Here is a 27,008-nt window from a genome sequence, read left to right as displayed (position 1 = left end):
GCGAGCACCAGGATTTGAACCACTGTCCACCTAACCAACTCAATCACAGGTTGATTCACACCACTTCTCATCAGTTGGAGTGTATTATTGAAGCACACTTTGTAATCATTGTTGTAATTATATTTATCTCCACTTAGGCAAAAAAACCCACAAAAACTTTCTTAGAAAAGAAGCCGAAAAAACGAAGGAGGGCTCTTGTGTGGATACAGCGGGGTGCCCACAGCATGAACAATACTACCCGATTACCCAATTCGGCTGGGCACCACCACCACCCCAACCCCACTGTGTGCGCAACCGGTAGATAAGAGCCGCCCCCGCCCGCCCGCCTTGCCCGACCGCCCACCTCTGACTCGAAGCCGCCACCGCCGCCTGCGACGAGCCCCCAACACCCCACACCCGGCGAGGCGAATTCAAATCTCGCCGGGACACGCACTCGCTCGCCTCCCAACCCCCACCTCGGACCCGGTGGAGCCCTTCGGATTCGCGCGCGCACGCCCCGTGGGCAGATCGGGTTGGAGGCCGTCGACGCCGCGGCAATGGCGGCGGAGGGCGGTACTGGGGCCGCCGACAGGGTCGCCATTGGCGTCTGCGTCATGGAGAAGAAGGTCGGGATCTCTCCTCTCTCTTCCCTTCTCGGTGTTCCACCGTCTCTCAACCCCCCGTTGCTCCGACCCTCCGACCCGCCGTGAATTTTTTCCGTCTTCTCGATGTTCCCACGCGAAGCTCCAGAGTTTCTGCTCTGACCGCCTTTTCCGATTTACCTACCCCGCAGGTGTACTGCTCCCCGATGGAGCAGATTCTCGAGCGGCTCCGCGCGTTTGGAGAATTCGAGGTACGCGCGCGCGATTCCATTCCCCTTTCCCACGCCCGCATTCCTCCGTAATCCCCCCCGCGCCATCAGTTTGCGAAAGCGGAAACGAGTGTACCGCGATTGAAGCAAGCTAGCCAGCCAGCCACGGAGATTGAGTGGACGGCGGAGAATCGCATGTGATGTGATTTCTTTTTCTCAGATTTTTCGAAATATCTTATTGCGAGACACCCGTGAATCTCTGCGGATACCGATTTATTCTGCATCTTTTGTTTGAATATAATATACACGCGGTCTCCATCATGTCATATGTGGTGGTCGTTGCTTTTGCGGTCTGTCCCCGGATTTCCGGGTTATGGCAAACAGGCCCCTCAACACGCACTTGATATAATTGATCACCGCAGGACATGAATCTTGACAAATTTTCTTGCCTGGTGGAGTGCTTTATTTGGACTATACTACTTTAAGCACCGTAGTCGGCAAAACTGAATATTCGCGCTTCAGTGCTCGACATTCTTATAATTTTTGTACCAAATGTTGACTCATGGTACGGGCGTACTATAAGCTACGGAGTGATGGCTGGATATGGTTCCTCAGGATTCCCTGCCAATAAATAACGCCTAGAATGCAACGGGAATTCCAACTTTTGGTCAGATCTGGTCTACTACCACGTTATATTAGTTCATTTGATACATTGGTATCTCAACTTTCCTGGGGGGACCACGTCATTGACCATCCATCCACTTTATTCCAAGGCTGGCCCTGGCCTAGTACTAGTTGGAATAGTTCGTCATGTTTTATGCTTTGTTATTACTAGTACAGTATAATTCAAGCAGCCGCACATGCTTCTCTCATCCATTCATTCATTGCTTTGATCCGGCCATCATGATATGTCTCACATTCTCATGTCTATCTATGGAAGGTGCATGGTTACTACTTACTAGCACCTCCGTGACACTGCTGTCGAACTCTTTTTTAACGGAAATATCGAACTATTCCTCTTTGATGCTTCTCCTATATTGTGAAGACCTATTAATTCTTAAATAGTTTTATGAAACTTGTTGACACATCCACACTGTATTATTTTGGTCTTTTAATTAATTTCATCTAGTGCTATCTCAGTATCACTATCGTCTAACATAATTAATTTTAATGAGCTTCACTTTGTTAATTTATCTTTTTTGCCATATTTAAATTTCTGGTTCTACTTCAGGGGTAAGGGTAACCTTGCCTGTTGCTGGAGCCTTTCAGAGTTCAGACCAGTTATCACTCTGCATTTCATTTAACTATTTTGCAGATCATAATATTTGGAGATAAGGTTATTCTCGAGGACCCTATTGAGATGTATGTAATGAGAACTCAGGTTATTGATAGCTTAATCATTGTTCATTTTTAGTAGAGGTCTATCCATATTACATCAGTACACCTTTTGACTGAAGGCCATAAAACATAATGCGTGTGAGCCTGTATGTTTACTAGTAACATCTCACTTGGCTACAATTGATTTTCAGTTGGCCAAAATGTGACTGCTTGATTGCCTTCTGTTCGTCTGGGTTTCCTCTTCAGAAAGCTCAGGCTTATGCAGCTTTACGAAGGTATGGTTGGATTTTCTCTCTATGCTTGTTCTGTAGGTCCAGGCATATCTTCATGTTTTATCAAACACCTTTGTTTCAAGGTATAGCGTGTCTGAAGACTAGCATGTTAATCTTAATGTATCTTGTCTTAATGTTGTCCTCGCAAACATTTATGCTGGTTTGAACATCTAGCACTAGGAACATAAGAGTAGAGCATATTCAAACTATTTGGTATTTTGCTCATTTCTCAGTTCTTAACTTATGTTCTGATTAATGTTTATATACACACATACATGCTTAAGTGAAGGGCTTATATTCAAAGTTTTGCTAATTGATCTTCAATAATGTTATGGCTTCTAAAGTATTTTGAAAATTTCTGTATATATCTTGACACTGTCAGTCAAAACACACAACAAACAATTAGATTATTGATCCTGTAGGAGAGCAGATTAACAGTCATTGCCATGCTCAGTGAATGTGAGTTGATCAAAAGAAAGCAACGAGAAAGTGGGACTTTCACTTATTCGTGCAATCACTGCAATATTTTTGCTACTAAGTTACGAAATAGAACTTGAATAAGTATTATCTCATGTTGTAAATGGCAAAACCTTATCTCTGAAGTGGACAGAGGTTACCTTCTCTGTTTAATATTCTTGAGGTTAGTTTGTTCATATCTTCCAGTTAACTTGTATTCTCTAACACCAATTTTGTTTTGTTTGACTGCCAGACCATTTTTAGTGAATGAACTTGAGCCGCAATACCTCCTTCATGACCGTAGAAAAGTATACGAGGTACTATTTCCACTGGAGAATTCATTCAATACCTTCTTTGGCACACAGTAGATCAGAGTCTTCATTCTGTGATCAAATACACTCCAGCGCAACTTATGTATTTTTCTGCATGTGCTTGTGTTCAATGGAGATATTTTTCTGCATGTTATCAGATCAGCTATTTACTATAGTTTTGGAAATAACTGCATTTTTTTTCCAACTTATGGCTATATTCCCTTTAGGATATAAACTTTCTGGAAACCCTCATCTTCATTTGCACAATTGTCCTATAAAGAGCCTTCTGACCTTCTCTGTCAGTGAAGTAGATATTGTCTCCATGTGTCAGCGACATGAAAACTCTATTTTCTGGATTAATGCAAGTAGTATTGACAACATGCAGATTATCATTGTTGGCAACCATATTCATGTGCATTTCTCTTACTGGATTTCACCAGAGTACTAGCAATAGGTAGTCTTGGAATCCCCCCCCCCCCCCCCGCCAACACACACACAAGAACAACAACAACAAAGCCTCATCGCTTGTTTGCGTGCCCTGTGGATGTGATATGTCAGATATTCGTCTAAATGTCAGCAATAGCATATTATTAGCGAACATGTTCTTTGGTACATTTGAAGCACATGAACATGCTTGTGTTGAGGCGTCAAGAATAGTGACAGTTGTTTCTGTTGAGTTTTGACCTAAATCAGTTTCAGCTTGGCTATGTAATAGCTGTTTAATTTGATATCCACTGACCATACCATAGCATTCTAAATATTGCATGTTCCTTTTTAACGCCCAAATATTGTATGTTATATGGCTATCACATACCATAGCATTCTAAATATTGATACCCACTGTTATATTGCATGTCCCTTTCATTCGGTAACAGATTTTTAACAGTTTGCTGAATATTATTCATGTTTTCTTATTTATACTCTTCTGTCTTTTTCTGTGGAAAACTGACCTAACTGCCATCACTTTTATGCATAAGCATCTTGAGAAGTATGGAATTCCTGTACCAAATTATGCTCTTGTCAATAGAGAGTATCCATACCAAGAGCTAGACCACTTCATTGAGCAAGAAGATTTTGTGGAGATCCATGGAAAGCGCTTTCTTAAGCCCTTTGTGGAGAAACCTGCTAATGGTAATGTTTCAATATTTATCAAATCAATTTCATTCTCTACACTGATATTTGCCACATTGTCAAGAAGTTTTGAGAGTGAACAAAGAACTATATATTCAGTCTCTTTATTATAATACACATGATGAGGTTATTATTTGCTTATAACAAGTTCAGTTATAGAGTTATATGCCATGTGATTCCTTTATTTTTGTATTTTTATTCAGGGGCTGTCCGTAGGACTACAATTTATTAGCCTCTTGATTATACACATATTATGAGGTTATATTCACTTGAAATAACTAGTTATATACTTATATGCCACTGATTTCGTTTGTTTTTGTTCTTCATTCAGGCGATGACCATAGAATTATGATTTATTATCCTAATTCTGCTGGTGGTGGAATGAAAGAACTATTCCGTAAGGTAAACTTTTAAATCAGCATATCATTTGGATGTAGGTTGCTTATTACGATAATCTGTTTCCCGGAGTTTAAAGCCTATCAACTTTCAAATGCTTTGACCTATGAAAAAAGATGAAATAATAATGTAATAAGATTAACCTCTGGAGTCCATATTTCCTAGGGCTGTCTATCCATGTTTTAGATGCTTTGAACTATGGAAATAAAATAAAATAATAAGACAATAATACTTTGGACTTCAATCTTAAAGTTGTTGGTTTGGGCTTTGATTTTCTTTAATTTGGGACACTTGGGACCTTGATTTACCCAATTTATCTCTGTGATGGGAGCTGGGAGCATATCAAAATTTGGGTCCTTTGGAATAGGAGAAATGCAGGGGTTGGGATGTCATTGTAGGTTCCTACAACAACAACAACAACAACAACAACAACAACAACAACAACAACAAAGTCTTTAGTCCCAAACAAGTTGGGGGTAGGTTAGAGGTGAAAATAAGATCTCGCAACCAACATGGTTCTGGCACATGGATAGCAAGCTTCTATGCACCCCTGTCCATGGCTAGTTCTCTATTGATACTCCAGTCCTTCAGATCCCTCTTTACGGACTCCTCCCATGTCAAGTTTGGTCTACCCCGACCTCTCTTGACATTATCGGCACGCTTTAGTCGTTTGCTATGCACTGGCGCTTTTGGAGGCCTGCGCTGAATATGCCCAAACCATCTCAAACGATGTTGGACAAGCTTCTCCTCAATCGGCGCTACCCCAACTCTATCTCGTATATCATCATTCCGAACTTGGTCCTTCCTTGTGTGGTCACACATCCATCTCAACATGCAGATCTCCGCAACACTTAACTGTTGAACATGTCACCTTTTAGTTGGCCAACACTCAGCGCCATACAACATTGCGGGTCGAACCGCCGTCCTATAGAACTTGCCTTTTAGCTTTTGTGGCACTATCTTGTCACAGAGAATGCCAGAAGCTTGGCGCCACTTCATCCATCCGGCTTTGATTCGATGATTCACATCTTCATGTCTAAAGTTGTTCTTCTAAGACACCACCTGCCCGTCAAGGCTAACCTCATCCTCCTCGTAACTAGTAGTACTGAAACCGCACCTCATGTCTCAGTTTTAGTTCTACTAAGTCTAAGGCCTCCTTTGGTTTGGAGGAATTTTGTAGGATTTTCATAGGATAGGATTTCTATAGGAAAAATTCCTTCAAAGCTCTTTGGTTTGTAGGAATGAGATCCTATTCCTATGGAGGAATTCTTCCTATCCTCCACATTTCATAGGGAATAAACATTAGCCTAGACTAAATGGAAAAAAATCTTATGGTGTGAATCAAAGGGCATCTCCTTTTCTATTCCTATGCATAGGATTTGAGATGCATGTCATCTCATTTCCTATGACTTTCCTATTCCTATGATTTTCCAATCCTATGAACCAAAGGAGGCCTAAAACCTTTGGATTCCAAGGTTTGTCTCCATAGCTCTAACTTCCTATTGACTCCGTCCGACTATCATTGACTAGCATCACATCATCCGCAAAGAGCATACACCATGGGATATCTCCTCGTATATCCCTTGTGACCTCATCCATCACCAGAGCGAAAAGATAAGGGCTCAAAACTGACCCCTGGTGCAGTCCTATTTTAATCGGGAAGTCATTAGTGTCGCCATCACTTGTTCGAACACTTGTCACAACATTATCATACATGTCCTTGATGAGGGTAATGTACTTTGCTTGGACTTTGTGTTTCTCCAAGGCCCACCACATGACATTCCGCGGTATCTTATCATAGGCCTTCTCCAAGTCAATGAACACCATATGCAGGTCCTTTTACTCCTTGTATCTCTCCATGAGTTGTCGTACCAAGAAAATGGCTTCCATGGTCGGCCTCCCAGGCATGAAACCAAACAGATTTTTGGTCACGCTTGTCATACTTAAGCGGTGCTCAATGACTCTCTCCCATAGCTTCATTGTATGGCTCATCAACTTAATTCCTCGGTAATTAGTACAACTCTGAACATCCTCCTTGTTCTTGAAGATTGGTACTAATATACTCCGTCTCCATTCTTCTGGCATCTTGTTTGCCCGAAAATTGAGGTTGAAAAGCTTAGTTAGCCATACTATAGCTATGTCTCCGAGGCCTCTCCACACCTCAACGGGGATACAATCAGGGCTCATCGCCTTGCCTCCTTTCATCCTTTTTAAAGCCTCCTTGACCTCCGACTCCTGGATTCGCTGCACAAAACGTCTGCTGGTATCATCAAAGGAGTCATCCAGTTCAATGGTAGAGCTCTCAATTTCCCCATTGAACAACTTGTCAAAGTAATCCCGCCATCTATGCTTAATCTCCTCGTCCTTCACCAGGAGCTGGTCTGCTTCGTCCTTGATGCGTTTGACTTGGTCAACATCCCTCGTCTTCCTTCCTCTCTCGGATCTTGGCCATCTTTAGATGTCCCTTTCGCCTTCCTTCGTGTCTAATCGCTGGTAGAGGTCCTCATACGCTTGACCCCTTGCTTCACTCGCAGCTCGCTTTGCGGCCTTCTTTGCCATCTTGTACTTCTCTATGTTGTTTGCACTCCTATCTAGGTAGAGGCATCTAAAACAATCTTTCTTCTCCTTAATAGCCTTCTGGACATCATCATTCCACCACGAGGTATCTTTAGCTTCTCTTTTACTTCCCTTGGACACTCCAAACTCCTTTGAGGCCACCTTATGAATGCAAGTCGCCGTCTTCATCCACATATTGTTTGCATCGCCTCCTTCCTCTCAAGGGCCCTCCTTAATGACCCTCTCCTTGAACGCCTGAGCTCCCTCCCCCTTGAGCTTCCACCACTTTGTTCTAGCGACTTCGGCACGCTTATCCCGCTGTACACGAATCCGAAAGCGGAAGTCAGCCACCAGCAGCTTATGCTGACGGACAACACTCTCTCCAGGTATCACCTTACAATGTAGACACACACACCTGTCTTCTCTTCCCGAGAGGATGAAATCAATCTGGCTAGAGTGTTGACCACTACTAAAAGTCAGTGGATGTGATTCTCTCTTTTGGAAGAGGGTGTTAGCTATGATCATGTCGTAGGCTAGAGCAAAGCTTAAGACATCTTCTCCTTCTTGATTCTTGATGCCATAACCAAAGCCCCGGTGCACCCCTTCAAAACCTGCGTTAGATGTACCCACGTGGCCATTGAGGTTTCCTATGAAGAGCTTCTCGCCAATTGGTACACTCCTAACCATGTCCTCCAGGCCTTCCCAGAACCCCCTCTTGGTGTTCTCATTGTGGCCTACTTGCGGGGCATATGCGCTGATAACATTGAGAACCAAGTCCCCAACTACCAGCTTGACTAGGATAATCCGGTCCCCATGTCTCTTGACGCCTACCAACTCCATACTTGAGGCTCTTGTTGAGCAAGATGTCTACTCCATTTCTCTTTGCAGCCGTCCCCGTGTACCACAGCTTGAAGCCGGTATCCTCCACCTCCTTCGCCTTCTGTCCCCTCCATGTCCTCCAGGTTCCTACATGATTTTTTTTTTTGAAACGGATACATGATTTCCAAACACAGGGGCTTTGCAGGTGATGCCTTTGGATGGTGCACAACAAATAAGCACATGAATTTTGGAGGATTTGTGTGAATGAGTGAGCGAGGCTACTGGTTTTATAAATTACTCCCTCCGTCCCACAATATAAGACGTTTTTGCAAACTAACATAGCTTGCAAAAACGTCTTATATTGTGGGACGGAGGGAGTATCTATTTGGGTATCAGAGCCATTGTCTAGCCGGTTACCATTCATAAGTACTGGAAAAATAGGAAAAAACTCGAAGTGTTTGGTCAGTAAAGGACTCAGACACAATCGTCTTGACACTCTCTCCTTGATGAATATATTTCAATATAGATAAGCAATTTCCCTGTGTAGAACTGAAGTATTAGCTCGCCTTTTGTCATTTTAAGTACTTAACAAAGCAGAACAGGAAACTGAGAAAATTCCTTATGCCTTATGTATTATTTTTATAAACATTTCTTTTATTGGGATGCAAATTTAAACTTCTTTATATTGTTGAATAAATGTAGGTTGGTAACCGATCTAGTGAATTTCATCCTGATGTCAGGAGAGTTAGGCGTGAGGGATCTTACATTTATGAGGAATTCATGCCTACCGGTGGGACAGATGTGAAAGTAAGATGCCTTTCTGAAGTTCTTGTGTTTATTTATGTATATCTTAATGACATGCTTGCTGTCACTGCTTAGTTCTTGTGTTTATCTATGTATACTTTAATGACATGCACACCGTCCCTGCTTAGTCCTTGCATGACATGCTTTGTCTAGTTGCAAGACAGTCTTTCATGACGTAAATAGTGCCATGCAATATTTACTCTACAAATTGTTCTTTATCTAGCTGGAAGTATTAAAACATGCCTTTTCAGGTTTACACAGTTGGCCCAGGATATGCGCATGCTGAGGCACGCAAATCACCAGTTGTTGATGGTGTTGTTATGAGGAATCCTGACGGGAAAGAAGTAAGATATTACACTTCCATATCCTTCGTATAGTCTGGATATTACACTTCCATATTCTTTGCATGGTCCAGATTCAGATACTCTTTTTTTCAACAACGATTCAAATACTCCCTAGTTTATCTTTTGACTATCCATGGAATGTTTCTTTATATGATTATGTGAATACTGATGCAAAAACTCCAATTTAATGTAAATTTCTGTATGGAAACTTCCCCATAGATGTTGCTATGTTTGCCACTTAGCCCAATGAATGATAATATAACACATGTAAAGTTCAAACTAATAGGTCTCTGCTGAGATGTACATATGTCAGGAAGTAAGCCTAGCTTACTGCATGGGGAGAGTGGATGTACAATCCCACAACTCAGGTTCAAGTCCTCACGGATGCGAACTTAGGTCCTATTAGAGTTAGAGTTATCTTCAGAAAAAAGATTACATCTGCCAGGTCAACATGGTGGTACTCTTCTCCAGCCTGGCCTGTGTTTTGTGGCACATGGTTGTTGAAAACTGCATTTTTGTGTTTGTTTATTGGATGCTATTTCTTAACCATTAGGTCGACCTTTTTGACATAATCTACTTCTTCCATTCCATGGACCCTGGTCCCATTCCGTTCAGCTTCTTAAATGATCCAATTTTCACTTTCCAACTGATCTTTTTTTTGTTCTTATTCTCCTATGTTATTATTTGAAGGTACGTTATCCTGTTCTTTTGACCCCTATGGAGAAACAAATGGCAAGAGATGTCTGCAATGCTTTTAGACAGATGGTAACACTGCTTTTTGTTTCTCTTTATTTATAGTTGTCGCTGGAAATGAATAGCTACCCTCAATTATTATTTTATTTTGTCTGATGGTGAATTATTGAAGTCATGCTGCAATGGGCTTATGATCTTATTAGTTTCCTAATATTTTTTGTACAGTATTTCTCTAGTTGTTTTATAACTCGACAATCAAAATACATGGCTATATGACTTGTACTTTTCACTTTCTACATAAAAGAAAAACCATATACTCCACCTAAAGCCTTATACTTGATTTCAGTTTCATAATACTTTAATTTTATAATAATTCAATAACTAATGGTGCCAAATATTGTGCTCTTAATCTAATACTCCCTCCGATCCAAAATAAGTGTCGTGGTTTTAGGTTAAATTTGAACTAAACCCACAACACTTATTTTGGATCAGAGGGAGTACTGTTTTTTAAATGTACATGCATGCCATACATTTTCAGAGTTTTAATGCCCGTTCATATGATTCTATACATTTCCTACTTAAGTTGGTGTCTCTTATCTCCTGTTTTCATTTTTCATTCTTGTTGGTTGTACCTTTAGCATTTCATTTCTTATTCCCACTAGATTTATCATCTGTTATCCTTTTTGTCTGACATGTTGCTGGGCATTGGACTGCCAGAAATAAGCATTTTGTTTCATCTTTTTTGTGGTTCTCTTTTATTTAAAAAATGGCTATATTTGTTTCCTGATCAACTGGTCTTGTCAACTGTAGGCCATTTAGGAAAGGAAAAAAGTCCACTTCCCCCTAAATTCTAGCACAAGCTCACTTTTCATCAGTCCTAAACTGTAGAACTGTTTGAACTGCAACCTTGAACTATTGAAATAGTCCACTTTTCACCCTTAAGTGGTTCTAGTTTTGGTGACGTGGATGCCATGTGTCCTCCACGTCAGTGCCATTGATAGGGAGAGACCGAGAGAGAGTGCTTGGAAACAAGGGATTGTGGTTTCTTGGTCATGAAAACAAACACTATGGAACAAGCAGTCTAAAAAATTACAGCATTAGGATAAAATCTTTCACAGAAAATACCAGGGATGGAAGAAAAAGGGGAAACTGAGAAAAAATGCCATGGCATTTCAGTGATGTGGCAGTGAGTTTGTAGACTCATGGTATCCACGTCAGCAAAAACCACTTGTGGAACCACTTGAGGTTGAAAAATAGAATGTTTCAATAGTTAATGGTTGCTTTCACACAGTTTTAGGATTTAGGGTTCAAAAGTGAACTTCTGCTAGAGTTCATGATTGAAATTTGGCATTTCCCCTTAGGCAATAGGCAATCATGGTTAAACTAAATAATCAGTTTCACGTTTGGACCTTTAGACAAAAAACAACAAACCAAATATGACACTTAGAGGTAGGGATGCAAGTTGGTTGAATCTCGCATACATGCCATCTTTTGGAAAGTCAACACGGAGTATTAGATTATGTTCATATAGTATATGATTAGATGTTTTCTAACTACTCCCTCTGTAAACTAATATAAGAGCGTTTGGATCACTACTTTAATGATCTAAACACTCTTATATTGATTTACAGAGGGAGTACGATGTATGCTGCTTTCTTCTTCTGATAACCGTTTCTCATTGTCATATTATTTCTTAATTATCTGTCCGCTGAGTTATTGTGTTGTTTTCTACAGGTTTGTGGTTTTGATCTCTTAAGGTGCGATGGAAGATCATACGTTTGTGATGTTAATGGATGGAGCTTTGTAAAAAACTCTTACAAGTGATTTCCTTGATTCTCATTTTCATTACTTTTGAAGAATGTGTATGATAATGTGCGCTGAAACGTTTGGACAAACTTTTATATGATTCAGGTATTATGACGATGCTGCATGCATCATGCGAAAAATATTTCTTGATGCAAAAGCTCCTCATCTTTCATCAACCATTCCTCCAACCCTTCCTTGGAAATCTAAAGCACCAGATCAGTCTACTGAAGGCCTTACACGACAGGGAAGTGGGATCATTGGTACATTCGGTCAGTCAGAAGAACTACGCTGCGTCGTTGTTGTGATACGCCAGTAAGGCTTTTACCGCTGTTTTACTGTCATGAATGGTTGCTGTTAGCGAGTTAGTGCTATATCCTTACATCACATATTTGTTTAGTGGTGATCGGACACCAAAGCAGAAGGTGAAACTGAAAGTTACAGAGGAAAAGCTTCTGAATTTGATGTTGAAGTACAATGGTGGAAAGCCAAGAGCTGAGGTATCCTCTTTGTTTAATCTCAAGTTTTAATTTAACCTATTGGTGATGTTAGAGAAAAAAAAATCTTAACCTGTTGGTGCTCAAATTGTATGACAGTTTTGTGCTTTCCTGGCAGACAAAACTGAAAAGTGCAGTACAATTACAAGACTTGCTAGATGCCACAAGACAACTTGTGCCACCAACTAGGTATCATGTGCTGGAAGAAGTAAATAATTTGTGTATTTACTAAATGGCTAAATTACTTAAATCTAATTGTTTGTTCAACTGTACTTTCATGAAAAAATCTGGAATTGTTTTGTGTATCTTTTAGGTCAGGTCAGGAGAGTGATAGTGATGCTGAAGATTTGGAGCATATTGAAAAGCTTCGTCAAGTCAAAGCAGTACTGGAGGAGGTGATGTCTGTTTATTCAAATCTGCCTGTCCATCACATTTGCTATGGTCATGTGACATGTTAAATGTTGGATATCTGTGCTAGTGCAACCATACAAACCACTTCAGTTTGGTATGAGATAAGAAAAAAAAGACGGAAACTTGATAAAAGGATATTCCCTTTATTTCATATACATCAGTAAAATGTTTCAAGTTCAAATTCCTTATGTGCTTGGACAAACTTATGTTTCAAGTTCAATTTTTTTAATCCAAAGTAGTTTGTTGTTCCTTGCTGTTGCTTTGTACTGGGTATGCCCCTTTAGACGGTTTTCATTATTATGGTATTAGCAAATGGATATCAGTAAATGTCCAGTGTGCTTCCTGTAGCTAACTGCAGGAGTGCACTAGTAGTCTTTGCGGCCAATTCAGGATATTCACTCATGGCAGGCATGAATGCTACTTTTAAAAATTTAATCAACAAAGTTGTCGAATGTTTTGATCATTTCTTCCTTTCTGTCTCTCGGTATGACTTGCGTGCTGTTGCAAGAACTATACATGCCAATTTGTTCACCTATTATTTCCCTGTTGTAAATGAATGAATACAACCTTTTAAATTGTCTTGCATATCTTTATCTAGTACCAGAACAAGCTTACTGGAAAAAGAACACAACTGCTTGTACTATATATATGTATCCACTCAGTCTTCTAATGGATGCTGACATATGCCATTGAGACGTTGCACTGATCTTTTAATGAACGCCGAGAACTAATTACTTGTAGTATTTTTTGCAATTCTAGGGTGGGCATTTCTCGGGTATTTATCGGAAAGTGCAGCTAAAGCCACTTAAATGGATTAAAGTTACAGAGCACAATGGTGAAGGTGAAGAGGATCGGCCAATAGAAGCCCTGATGATTCTGAAATATGGTGGTGTACTCACTCATGCTGGGAGAAAGCAGGTTTGTACTTCTAATTTTGTACTTTGTTATTCTATCTTCTCATGTCAACTTTTTCTGATAATTCATTCGAGCTATTCATTTCCAAATGTAATTTAGTATAACTAGCATAGTAACACCCAGTCATTCAGTACAGATGTTTAGAGGAATACTACATTGGCAACCATTTTGCCTTTTCCTATGCTCTGTTACCAGTCGCAGAGCTAAAAGTTTTGTAAAGCCTGGGCACAATGCAAGCCAAGTGACTGACCACAGGGTTTCTTCTCTGCAGAGTGCAGAGAACCACAATCAACGATATTTGGATACACATTATGTAAATACATAGTTCAAAAAAGCGCTAGGCGTTAATTGTGCGTTTTGCCACTGCCTTGCGCTTTTCTGACCAAAGCGCATGTTTATGTGCAGATTAAGCACAGTTATGCGCTAGGCGTTTTGCTATTGCCTAGAGCCTAGGCGCACTTAAGCGCTTGCTTAGGCGTGCCTTTAACTATGTGTAAATACAAGCTCTAGTGTTGAGAACTGCAAATCCATGATTGCTTTAAAGTAAAGGAGCAATTATTGTAATGGTGCCACGCCCTCATGCATGCTGGGCCTAGGAAATAACTTCAAAGCATTCTCAATACCTGCCACATGTTAGCATATGCAAGCATAGTCGTCATCTTTTTGTAGATTGACGTAATCTATGAGTTAGAGAAGTTCTTTTCCATTATTACTTGAAGTAGTAGTACATTTTGGTCCATAGCTTCTTGTTTGGTACTCCCTCCGTCCGGAAAAGCTTGTCCCAAGCTTGTTTCTCAAATGAATGTATCTAGCACTAACTTGATGCTAGATACATCCATTTGAAGGACAAGCTTTTTTGGACGGAGGGAGTAGATAGGCAGCAAAAACTGTTGCCAGTCTAGCACAAAGACTATTTTTTGTCTTTCACAATCACTATAGTAGTCAATAGTGTATGCGACCAGGATCTTTATATAATATTACTCTTATCAACCGCCATCTCTGTCATTTCAATTTTCAAATATTCTTATGTTCAGTGAGGCAAGCTACTTGTCAAATTTTGATATGATGGAAGAACAAATTTCATGCATCTATATTAGTATTTAGTATCAACAATTCAACATACATCTATTGTAACAGCATTTTTTTTTTATGATTTTCATTCAGGCAGAAGAACTGGGAAGATTTTTCAGAAACAACATCTATCCAGGTTATTGTTCACATTCTTGTTGTTTCTATTATCTCGTGAAAAGAGTAAAATATTGGATATTCTTGAGAGAGAATATTTATTTTGGTACAATTTTGTTGGTCTCTAACGATGTTCTCAAGAGAAAATTGCGTTGAAGATCTGGAATTTGAGAAGTGATGGTCTTAGCTGAGTGTTCCTAATAATGTGTTCCTGTCTGCTCCCTAAACTTCAAAATAACCAATTCACCATAATGTGTTCCTGACCTTTAACTTCATGCTACTTAAATAGCTCCAAGCCTCCAACAATTTTTCTTTTTAAAAATAGGGCAGCACGGTGCACGCAGCTCCCGCTTGCACGGAGTTTGAGGAAGGGTCTTTTGTACGCAGCCTTTCCCTGCATTTCTGCAAGAGGCTGTTTCCAGGGCTCGAACCCGTGACCTCATGGTCACAAGACAATGCTTTACCGCTGCGCCAAGGCTCCCCTTCATAGCTCCAACAATTTTAGTTATAAAATATTCTAATATGGCAAGCAAGTTTAGATATAGGTGACGAAGGTGGGAACTTGGAATTAAGAATGGTTGGTGCTTTGTTGGGGTCATTAGATGTCATGCAGCTTATAATGATCGTAAAACGGATAAGCGATCATAAAACTCCATTCGGCTTATTATATTTTCCACTTGTTTTAATACTTATGAAACTTCTTTGGTCTTGCACTTGAATTGCATTTCTTGCACTTGAAATTGTTATTCTGACTAGCATGGAATCCTGAATCAGGGGAAGGAACAGGTCTGCTTCGCCTTCATAGCACGTACAGGCATGATTTGAAAATATACAGTTCAGATGAAGGACGTGTTCAGGTAATTCTTTTAGCTGTCCTTTTCAATCCATAGCACCTTTGAAATCCTTTTAGATATTTTCAAGTTAGGTTGCAAAAGTTCATGCTTCTTGCTATGTAATGGTGATTACTGAGAACTCAAATACTTTGTGCTCTGGTAACTAGCTCGATATCTGTGTATGTTTAAACTACGAAAAGTGTAGGACTATGGAGATCCGAGCATCGCTCGGCTGGCTAGCAGTGTGATAGCGCATGCTGTCCACTCGCAATTTTTTTTTTGAGGAAACGCAAGAAGAGCTTGCATTTCATTGCTTTGGAAAGAAAGGAAGTTTTGGTTACAATCCTCCTAGGAGGGAATTTCAATGCCTGGAGGCACATCAGTGCACGTCCCATGTTTGCGGCAAGATGGCACGAAGCCCTAGGGCGCCGGCTCTGGCCCAGAGGGCGGCCTCGTCTTTGATCTTCGTGAGTAGGTCGGTCGTCGAGGGCCGGCCTCTGTTGAAGATGCAGTCGTTGCGGTGCTTCCATATCATCCATGGGACGAGGAGGGTCGCGGAGGCGAGGCCCTTGTGCATGGGCTTTGGGGTGTCCTGTCGCGCCGTGCGCCACCAGTCGTTGAGGGAGGTCTTGCTGTCAGGCGGGGCAAAGGGGAGTCTGAGCCAGTGCAGTACCTCATGCCAGATCAGCCTGGTGAAGGGCAGGCAAGGGTGAGGTGGTGCATGGTCTCGGGGGCCTGGTCGCAGAGGAGGCATCGTGCGGGTGCTGCAGGCCGCGGCGGGCGAGGCGGTCGGCCGTCCAACATCGGTCCAGGCGGGCGAGCCAGTGGAAGAATCGCGGGGGTGCCTAGTTCTTCCAGGTGAGCTTCCATGTGTCGTAGCCCGTGGAGCCATTGAAGGTGGCGAGTTAGGCCAATTTGGCGGAGGCGGTCTGGCTCGGCGGAGAGGGTCGTGGCGCTGATTGCCTGCCAGAGCTGTAAGTATTGCCCGATCTCGTGTATGCCGATCGTGCCGTGTATATCCCGTGCCCACTGGTTGGGCTGAAGTCCATCGGCGACGGTCCTGAGCTTGCGGCGGCGCTTGGGGATGCAAGCATAGAGGAGCGGCGCGATCTCGCAAACAGAGCGCCCGCTAATCCATTGATCTTCCTAGAAGAGGGCCTCCGTGCCATTCCCGATTTGCATGGTGGTGGATGCGAAGAAGAATGCGCTCCTCGGCAGTGAATTGCAGGTCGAGGCCGGCCCATGCTCTGGTGCTGTCCGTGTGACTGAACCACAACCAGCGGATGCAGAGCGCGAGGCTGGTTTGGCCGAGGTCGCGCACGCGGAGGCCACCGAGCGAGAGCGGCCTAGCGACGCGTTGCCAGTTGACATGGCATTGGCCTCCATTTGCCTCCGCGCGTCCAGCCCACAGGAAGCCTCGCTGAATTTTCTTGAGTGCCCTGATGGTCTTTTTGGGGGCCGTGAGAGCGAGGAGCTGGTGGATCGGGATTGCGCTGAGGATGGCCTTGACGAACGCGAGGTGGCCGACTTTTTTCATAAGATGCGCCTTCCAGGTGGGTAGTATGCAGGCCGTTTTGTCGATGACGGGCTTCAGCTGTGCGACCGTCGGGTGATGTGGAGTCAAGGGGATGCCCAGATAGGTGATTGGGAACTCGGCGAGGGGGCAGCCCAGCAGGTTGATAGCGGGCGCGGCGTCATCTACGGTGCATCGGATAAGAAGGCGGAGCTTTTGGAGTAGTTGACGAGGAGGCCTAAAGCTCGGCCAAAGAGCAGCAGAATGCTCTTGACGGCAGTGATGTCGCCGATGGTGGGATGGCAGAAGAGGATCACGTCGTCGGCGTAGAGGGAGACCGAGGGGATCGGGCGTCGGGGGTGCAGCCGCTGCAGGACGCCCAGCTCCGTGGTGCGGCGGAGAAGGCGATCCAACGTGTCGACGACAAGGATGAAGAGCTGCGGGGACACGGGGTCTCCCTGGCGGAGGCCACACGGGTGCCAAATGGTGGGGCCGGGGTCTGTTGATGAGCACCTTCGTACTGGCCGAGGAGAGCAAGATGGCGAGCCATTCCAGGAAGCGGGAGCCGAAGCAGTACTGCCGGAGGACCTCGAAGAGGAACGGCCAGTTGATGGTGTCGAAGGCACGAGCCAGGTCCAGCTTCAGGAGGGCGCCGAGCTGCTGCAGGAGGCGCGTGGACTGACGCACGAGGATGAAGTTGTCGTGGAAGCTGCGCCTGGGGATGAATGCGTTCTGGCAAGTGCTGACGAGGCTGCAGAGCTTCCAAGCGAGGCGGTGTGAAAGGACCTTGGCGAAGATTTTGGCGACGAGGTGAATTAGGCTTATGGGCCTAAAGTCACCAAGGCCGCGAGCGTCGCGCGCTTCGGGAGTAGGGTGAGCAGCGCCTGGTTGAGGGAGCAAAAGCCTCGGCTGCACATCTCGTACAACTGCTGAAAAATGTCGACGAAGTCTTATCGAACAATAGGCCAGCACAAGCGCAAGAACTTGGTGGTGTAGCCGTCCGGGCCGGGAGCCTTTCGAGCAGGAGGTGCTTCACTGCCTGCCAAATTCCCTCGGCGTCAAAGGGGGCGTCGAGGTCGTCGAGGTTTGTGGGCGTGATCAGCTTGGTGAGGTCGAGGCTGCAATCGCGGGGCGCCTCACGGCCGAGCAGGGCGTCGAAGTGCGCGTAGGCCGCGGCCGCCATGTCGTAGGGGGCGGAGATCGGGGTGCCGTCCACCGTGAGGCCATGTATCTGATTCTTCTGCCATGGATACGTGCATTGCCGGTGGAAGAATGATGTGTTGGCATCGTCGTCCTTGAGAGTCGCAATGCGGGCGCGCTGTCGGGTGATGGTGCGCTCAAGAGAGGCTAGGCAAGGTAGGAGGCCTTGAATTGCCGTCGAAGCCAGTCTTCGTGCGGGGACAGGGATCGGCTCTCCTGCGCGGTGTCCAGCCTGAGAAGGAGATCCCTGGAGATTGCAAGCTTGAGGCGAACGTTGCCAACAGTTCGCGTGCTCCAACTAGTAAGCTCGTGGTGATTTGCATGCGCCGCATGAGCCGACGGAAGGGGTCGTCGTCGTGGACGGAGTGCTAGGTGCCCGCCACAATGTCGTGGAATCCATCCAACCACATCCAGAATTCCTCGAAATGGAATCATAGATGACCTGGCGGCACCGGTTTGCAATCAAGCAGCAAGGGGCTGTGATCGGAAACGACGGAGGCGAGGCATCGAAGGTGGCACTCCCCATGCAGGTCCTCCCAATCGGGGGTGTAGAGGACGCGGTCAAGGTGCACGAGGATTGGGGGTGATTGCTTGTTGGACCACGTGTACCGCCAACCGTTGAGGTAGACCTCTTTGAGCGCGAGGTCGTTGATTGCACGCCGGAAACGACCCATCATGCGGCGATTGAGGTTGCTGTTATTCTTGTCTTCGTCGCGGTATATGAGGTTGAAATCGCCGCAAAGCATCCGGGGGCCGTCGCAAGCCGCCCGGACGTCGCGTAGCTCCTGTAAGAAGGCGATCTTGTTGGCGTCCAGTTGTGGCCCATAGACCACGGTAATCCACCACGGCGCGCGCGCGCTGGAGGGGGTGGACACCTTGGCCGTCAAGGTGTTTGACGTAAACTCAGGGTCCGAGATGGCCACCTCCTTGCTTTTCCAGGCAAGCAAAATGCCGCCACGGGTGCCGTTCGCGGGGAGGTAAACGTAGTCGTCGAATTCCGAGCCAAGCACTTCGAGGACAATCGCCGAGCAAACCCAAGCCATCTTTGTTTCTTGGAGGCAAACGATGGACACATTAGCGGTTACAACAAGTGAGCGAATGGCGGTGCGGCGGGCGTGCGCGTTGAGGCCACGCACATTCCAGATCAGGATCTTGGGCTCGTAATCCATGGGGAAGAGGTCGACGGTGGGGCGCGAGGGCGCAGTCATGCCTGAATCGGGCTGCTGGCGACCACCGTGGTGATCGGCGCGATCGTGGGATCGATGGCTGAGAGGATGGGCAGAGGGATGGGGGTGGCGAAGAGGCCTTCGTACGCCTTCATCTCGGCCGACGTGATCCTCTGATCGACTCTGCGAGCGCCGCTTAGCTGTTGGCGGGGCTGCAGATTTGCAAGACGGGAAGGCAGCCGAGCGTCCTCGTCGCGGGGTGAAGTTGGGAGGTATGCGTCGCGGGCGTCTGCCGGGGGGTGGGAGGCCGGCATCGATCTGCTTGGTGGCGGCGGCGAGGAAATCTCCTAGAGTCCAGGAAGTAGGCGCCGGCGCGCGTGGGCGGGAGCGGCGAAGGGTGATTGGGGGGGGGGGGGGGGGGGGGGGAGGGGGGTGGGGGGGGGGGGGATGCGAAGCGCGCGGGCGGGCATGGCGACGTGGCATTGGGCTCGACAGAATGCGTCATATGCGTGCCTCCATGTTGGGCCGTCGCCTGCATGTCCCCATGATGGGCTTTTATTCTGTAATAAAATGCTACTTGGGGCTGGTCCCTGGGTGGTCTCATTTTAAATCTTAAGGTGAGACTTGAGCAGTCAGGTATCTAGAAAAGGAACTTTGGGCCTCCTGGGTTGCTCTCCTGGAGGAAGTTTGCCTCAAGCAAAATGTTGAGTGTGCCAAAGCTGATGTTGTCACTGGTGACAATAGTGAAGAGAGTATGGGAAAACCTTGATTTTTTTATTTCTTATTCCTGGTATTTTCAGTAACATTCATGGCAGCATGAGGTGCCCTGATAATAGTAGGCATGTTATGCTATTTGGGGTGCCAATGTTGGTGAAGAAGACTAGGGCGTCGGGGCAGGAGGAAGACTGAGCAGATCCCCTCATGGATCCTTCTGCCGAGCAGCTCCTTTTTCTCTTTTGATATCGTCCTTATTTTCTTTCGCTTATGTTAAGTGTATCTTCTGAAGGGGAGCCTTGGCACAGTGGTAAAAGCTGTTGCGTTGTGACCATGAGGTCATGGGTTCAAGTCCTGGAAACAGCCTCTTACAGAAACGTAGGGAAAGGCTGCGTACAATAGATCCAAAGTGGTCGGACCCTTCTCCGGACCCTGCGCAAGCGGGAGCTACATGCACCGGGCTGCCCTTTTTTATGTTAAGTGTATCTTCTGTCTAGGACTGGGGTTTGAGCAACTCATTTCAAAATACATATTGGCATGCATAATTTTTTCTCATATGCTAATAGTCAATCCTGATTCATTTGTTTCTGATGGTGTACATGTCAGATGTCTGCTGCAGCATTTGCGAAAGGTCTTCTTGATTTGGAAGGACAACTAACTCCCATACTGGTCTGTTGCTTGTTTTCTAGCTGATTCATTTGTTCCTTAATTTCACCTCTCTCTCAAATTTATCTTTTGTATTAACTTTTTCAGGTCTCTCTAGTAAGTAAAGATTCGTCTATGCTAGATGGATTGGAAGATGCTAGCATTGAGATGGATGAAGCTAAGGTTTGCTTTCAAAATTTGATAAAACACACTGTATTTTTCACCTGGGTTCAAGTGGGTGTCTAAAGCTCCCGGGAAAAGGCAGCACATGCACAGTTATGTCACTATTTGTTTTTAGCTCGAGGCAGATCCCGTCATGCCAAAGTTTCCACATTGTTTAGGTCTTGCCTTGGAACATATAGGAGATGATAATGTTGCCTCTTAAGTATGTAGCTTCTATGAACTGCTGTGACCACAAGCAGTTCTGTTAAATTTTCACACCCATGAATGTTGAATCTAACTGCTACCTCAATAATTCTTACTGTTGTTTGGCAATCTTCAGAAGCTCTGTGATGTGATATTCAGTCAGTAGTTATAGGAAAGTCCGAAATTCCACTGTATTAAACTCGTATATCTTTGAAGAGCTAGCATGTTCCCAGTTCCCGCTGCCTCTTAATTGTCTTAAATATCACGTGAGTTTAGTTCATCGTTTATTGTTAGCTAATGTTCAGTAAACTGATTTGCTTTTCAGGCGAGATTGCATGAAATCATCATTTCAAATGCTAAAGCAAATAATACCAATGGATCGGTGGAGTTTCCATGGATGGTTGATGGTGCAGGATTGCCTCCAGATGCTTCTGAACTTCTTCCTAAGATGGTAAAGTATATTGAATGGATCTAAGATAAATCATTTGTTTTAAACATATCTAGCATTATTCACAATATTTATCAATGATGTACTTGCTGTTCTGTTTTGAATAATTCATGATGAAAAATATTTTGCCACTTTTTTAATTGTACTTCAAGTCATAATGATGCAAACAATATTTTTCTGAGTTGCCTCAATAAGATATCAAGAAGTCTGGTTAGGTCTTCTGCCATTCAAATAATTTTAAGAAAATTTGTTTGGTGACACCCAAAGCTCACTATTATAGATTCATCACACCCAATGTGCCAACTCTTTGGTGGGATCATGAAGATAACCAGTCTAAGCTAAGCAAATGAAAGTTGAGAATTTGTGGCGGTGCAGTGCACTATATAACAGCTGTCTGCTGGTGAGTTGGCATGTAGGTCTACTATCAGAGTCTGTTGCCTAAGTGCAGGGTGTGCTGTCATATGGAGTTAGGGATGCACACACAACTTCTGTCTTAATTGCATCAACATCACACAATTATTTTGAAAATTCTTGGACATAATTAAATTTGTTAGTTCCCATCTTTGTGTGTGTTGTAGTCGATTCCTGTAGGGCTCCAGTACAAAAAATGTTTGGTTTCAGTCCTAGATTAAATTTCTAAGCTGCATACTTTTTTTTATGTTGCAACTAATGACTCTCCTTATTGTACATTGATTAGGCCAAGTTGACGAAACAAGTTACTGCACAAGTCAAGCTGCTTGCTGAAGGCGAAGAGGAGAAGCTTGCGCTGACAAGCTCATTTTCTAGATACGACCAAGCAAAGGCTCTTGGGAAAACGACAATTGATGTTGCTCGTATTGCTGCTGGTTTACCTTGTGGTAGTGAAAGCTTCCTCTTGATGTTTGCTCGATGGAAAAAACTTGAGAGAGATTTATATAATGAAAGAAAGGAGTGAGTAAAGTGTTTCACCTTCAGAATATTTCTTAATGTTGTAAATCATTTTTTTGAGTTTTCTTTTGAGCTTATTTTACTCATGGTGCTTTTTAAATCACTGTGCAGCCGATTTGACATTACACAGATTCCAGATGTCTATGACTCGTGCAAGTAAGTGATCTCTGTATTTAAGGAGGGCAAATTAACTTTTTCCCATATACTAGCTTGCATCCTTCATCCATTTGAAACAATCAATGCCCCTTCAGTGTATAAATGCTTAATATGACATGAAGATATCCATGGTTTAAAGTTCCAAAACATAGAAACAAAACTAGCTCAACAAACTTCAGAAAGTTAGAAATTGATGTGTGTGCTGTTGTTCAGCTTATACATAATATGCTCATTTTTCCCTTGAGAATAATTACATCATCATCCTAATACAACAATCTGTAATTGGCGTAACACGTAAGCCTTACAACTGAACTACTGAATGCCATGACAGATATGACCTCGTGCATAATGCTCATCTCAATCTTAAGGGTTTGGAAGAGCTTTACAAAGTTGCTCAAGTAAGCAAGTTTACATTTCGTACTCTTCTGTTTGATATTTCTTTTGATTCTATATATGAAAGTTATTGATTAAGCATATATTTTGTATTTACATCATATAGCCACGTTATTTTGATAGAAGCAACCGAGTACGTATGACAAGCAAAGCTTTGGGGATACATTTCACCAAAGCTGTGAATTCATTGTTTTCTAGCCACAAGTTTGGAAAGGCACCCTATTGTATCATTGTATTGGGTAGAGCCTTGCCTGCTTACTGGAGGCACATATGTTGAATCTTTAAAATAACCATAATCATAGGACTGTAATGACCATTTCAATTTAATGGATGATACAATTCTTAAGTTGAAGTGATCTGTGAGCGAGACTACGTAACTACGTGTTTTAACATTCCTTCTCTTTCTTAGATCCATTGTAGGACATTCAGTTTCAGTGGCGGAGCTAGCTCCCGTCGACCCTGGGCAGCTGCCCGGTCTCAGCCGAGGAAGCTCCATACAAATTTGAGCCAATCGTGCAAATTTTGTTGGTAGTTTAATGGGCAAACGGTAGCTAGTTCAGTGCCTTAATTATTTGCCCAGGCTCTACGATAGTTAATTGACGTCGATAAGTTCTTTGGAGTGTTTTACATGTTCTTCAAACCTTATCTAACACTGATTCTTGTAGCTTCTTGCTGATGGTGTTATTCCAAATGAGTACGGGATCAACCCAAAGCAAAAACTAAAAATTGGATCAAAGGTTTGTTGTCAAGCTAGACGTGCACTGTCTTTTTTCGTCGTTGTAGAACATCGTATGCATACTATGCATACGGTATCTCCAGATGATGAATTATTTATGTGTTCTTCACTTTTATTGGCTTTCCTAGATAGCACGCCGGTTAATGGGAAAAGTTCTAATTGATTTACGGAACACTCGTGAAGAAGCTATTTGTGTTGCTGACCCGAAGTTTACTGAAGATGAAGCTTTATTCCTACCAACAAAAGAAGTAGAGCACCAGCAAAAGATTCAAGTAAGAAATGAGGATGGAAGAAGATCTAGCACCACGAGTGAAAAGTCAATGGACCAAGAAGACGAAGACGATAGAGAAACTAAATACCGCTTAGATCCTAAGTGCGTGCATGTTTTTTCATATTATTGCGACATTAAGTTTCTACTGATTTGCATACAAATTTGATTGTTCTAATAATACTTTATTTCAGGTATGCAAATGTGAAGACACCGGACCGACATGTCCGCACAAGGCTTTATTTCACATCGGTACACCAGAGCACTTCTGTACTTTGTTCTGATCATCATTTTGGAAATCCAAGAGTTGACTAGTGCAATTTCTCCACCAGGAATCCCATATACACTCATTGATGAATGTCCTTCGGTATTGCAACTTGGATGAGTCTCTACATGGAGAGGATAGCCTTGTCTGCCAAAGTACTTTGGACCGATTACATAGAACCAGGGAGCTTGACTACATGAGCAATATTGTGCTTAGAATGTTCGAAAATACAGAGGTAAGGATATTTCTCAATATGTCTGTCAACAGTCTTCACCTTTATTATATTATAATTATAAATAATCCTGCATATTTCTACTATTTATATGAGTTAGCATTTTCAAAAGACTTTGAGCTGAAAGTTTCCTAACCTTATACTAGAATCAAGTATTGTTGACCCTTTTCTTGAAAAAGCTATCTTACTTACTCAAATACTCTCGTGGGAATGAAGTATTGTTGATCCTTTTTCTTCAGAAAGTCTTCAGTGCTCAAATGCCCTACTTGCAATACTCATGTAAACCTGTATTAACTACAATTGAGGGGAGCTTTGGTGCTTAACGAGCTGTTTTGCTTTCGGTCAAAATAACTTGGTTGCTTTGGTGCTTAACTAGCTGTTTTGCTTTCAGTCAAAATAACTCGGTTGTGTGGGGGGCTGGCACTATTGCTAGTTATGTATGCAGCATGGAGTGTTGCATGCCAATTGTCTGGTGCAGCGTCATTTCACTGATGGACTGAGGGGTGATTTTATATAGCATCCAGTGCAATTAGATATTTCTTCATTCCTCAATCATGGGAAAACTACTACCTAATATACCATCTCCATTTGCTATGTTGGGATCTCTGTATTTCATCAGTATATGAAATTGGGCATCAAATCATCTCATAATCTCTTCAGTATTTGTTACTTTCCATCCAAGTGTCTTAGTTTTTGTTAGTATTTCTGGTTACCATTTACCTGGGATGGCGTAGTAGGCAAGTCATTTTTCCAAATAAGTTAGGATTTGGTTATTTTTGAAATGTCATGAAAATGGTTATTTGATAATACGTTATGATAGGGTCATTTCCTATCAATAAGGTGTTATGTGACTAAGTAGTGGCGTCCCCTTGTAGTCTGACTCTTTTTGCCTGGAAAAGCCTTAGTCTATTGATGGTATATGCATGGACGCTCTAGAACCATTCCATTGCTCATGTAATGAAGTTGGGAATAGGATTGCTGGTAGCTCAGAATTCTGTTTATCTGATCTTGCATTGATGGCAAACCTACTTTCCATCCAAATAGTCCTATCCTGTACGTCATGCAAAGTGTCTGCAAGGATGGAACAATTGTGTGATGTGAGAGAGATCAATGTTAGTTGAAATGGTATTGGTGTCGGTTCTCTCTTTAAATCAAGTGTTTCATTATATTCTTCACAAAGTGATAGCAATAAAAGTGAACTTTCTTTTTGGGTGTTTTTCCCTACTGCCTCTAGCTATACATCCAGCATGCCTATCAAAATGTTACTGTACATGGAAAGTTGGTTGTAACTTTCATCTGATTTTGTAGCATCCACAGAATATCCATATAGGCGCTCTTTGCCAATATTGGTATTATCCGTGTACTTCGAAACTTCTGATGCTCACCAAATATACTATTTACAGGTTCCTTTAGAAGATGAGAAAAGGTTCCGGATCGAAATGACATTCAGTCGTGGCGCTGATCTCAGCCCTCTCGAGGTACTCTCACCCACGTCTCTGTATTCACAATCCAGAAGCCTCTGCTTGCTTCGTACTCCACGCATTCAGGGTTACTAACAGAACGTATGGTTGGTCCAGGACAAAACCAGTGAAACATCTCCATTGCTCCAGGAGCACACCCTGCCGATAATGGGGCCCGAGAGACTGCAGGAAGTTGGTTCTTGCCTGACACTGGACAAGTTTGAGAAGATGGTGCGGCCATTTGCGATGCCCCCTGAGGACTTTCCTCCGGCTGCACCTACACAGGCCTTAGGATACTTCTCCAAGGGCGCTGGGGTGCTTGAACGGCTGGCTAGTTTCTGGCCTTTCCACAAGGGTGCAGCCAACGGCAAAATAGCCGAAAAAGCTGTGAATTGCCAGAAATAACTTCATGTGAATATTCATTCCTCTTTGTTAACATTTGGTGGCAACACCATTTGCGCAATTTTGTAGAAACTTGGGTTCGTCTTTCAGAAACTGAATCTCACGTGTACTTTTGCCCGGCATCTTTATCTTGAGCATGTTTGTAGGCAAAGCTTCAAAGATATCTGTCTGATGGGTGATGATGTAGAGTTGCGGAACTTGCATCTTGTTTTCTACCATCTTTTTTAGGATCATGAATCAAGCTTCCTGTCCAAAAAACTTTGTGCATGGCTGCATCCGAAAGTACCATTCCGTGAGATAATATTAATAGCAGAATTCGCTGGTATACTGTTGGTACAAGAACAAAATTATCTGGTATGATACACTAGAGCCAAAAAGATTGCAGGAAAAATTTCCTAGAGACGGAAAAGCCAGAATTCCAGATTGAGTTGGTTCAAAATCAATGCACTACACCCGAGCCCCGTGTCGCTCCCTCGTGGGGCGACCCGGGCCGCGAAACCCTAGCCGCCGCAGGGCGCACTCCTCCCACCACACCTCCCTCCGCCGCCGCCGGCGAGGGCTGG

General features: G+C 43.5%; 1 protein-coding gene across 3 annotated transcripts; it reads left to right on the top strand.

Moving 5' to 3' along the window:
• Nucleotides 1-280: 280 nt before the first annotated feature.
• On the top strand, nucleotides 281-26,604 carry LOC125550291 (inositol hexakisphosphate and diphosphoinositol-pentakisphosphate kinase VIP2-like). 3 transcript variants are annotated; one of them, XM_048713258.1, is made up of 30 exons: nucleotides 281-605; nucleotides 773-832; nucleotides 2,106-2,152; nucleotides 2,320-2,403; nucleotides 3,110-3,173; nucleotides 4,145-4,298; nucleotides 4,630-4,700; nucleotides 8,772-8,876; nucleotides 9,125-9,217; nucleotides 9,908-9,982; nucleotides 11,645-11,730; nucleotides 11,822-12,028; nucleotides 12,114-12,213; nucleotides 12,329-12,399; nucleotides 12,524-12,605; nucleotides 13,381-13,539; nucleotides 14,701-14,743; nucleotides 15,496-15,578; nucleotides 20,754-20,816; nucleotides 20,901-20,975; nucleotides 21,484-21,609; nucleotides 22,304-22,536; nucleotides 22,645-22,689; nucleotides 23,021-23,087; nucleotides 23,748-23,819; nucleotides 23,947-24,191; nucleotides 24,281-24,338; nucleotides 24,419-24,586; nucleotides 25,987-26,061; nucleotides 26,161-26,604. In XM_048713258.1, the coding sequence occupies exons 1-30, from the start codon at nucleotides 537-539 to the stop codon at nucleotides 26,446-26,448; spliced, it is 3,168 nt and encodes a 1,055-aa protein (XP_048569215.1). In that variant the 5' UTR covers nucleotides 281-536; the 3' UTR covers nucleotides 26,449-26,604. The 3 variants fall into 3 exon arrangements, with proteins under 3 accessions (XP_048569215.1, XP_048569216.1, XP_048569217.1); XM_048713259.1 differs by lacking the exon at nucleotides 281-605 and having other exon boundaries at nucleotides 767-832; nucleotides 2,106-2,171; XM_048713260.1 differs by lacking the exons at nucleotides 281-605; nucleotides 773-832; nucleotides 2,106-2,152; nucleotides 2,320-2,403; nucleotides 3,110-3,173 and having other exon boundaries at nucleotides 4,198-4,298; nucleotides 8,810-8,876.
• Nucleotides 26,605-27,008: the final 404 nt, after the last annotated feature.

The sequence above is a fragment of the Triticum urartu genome, chromosome 4 (genome assembly GCF_003073215.2).
Source record: "Triticum urartu cultivar G1812 chromosome 4, Tu2.1, whole genome shotgun sequence".
Taxonomy (NCBI): Eukaryota; Viridiplantae; Streptophyta; class Magnoliopsida; order Poales; family Poaceae; genus Triticum; species Triticum urartu.
This window is presented reverse-complemented; position numbering and strand designations above follow the sequence as displayed.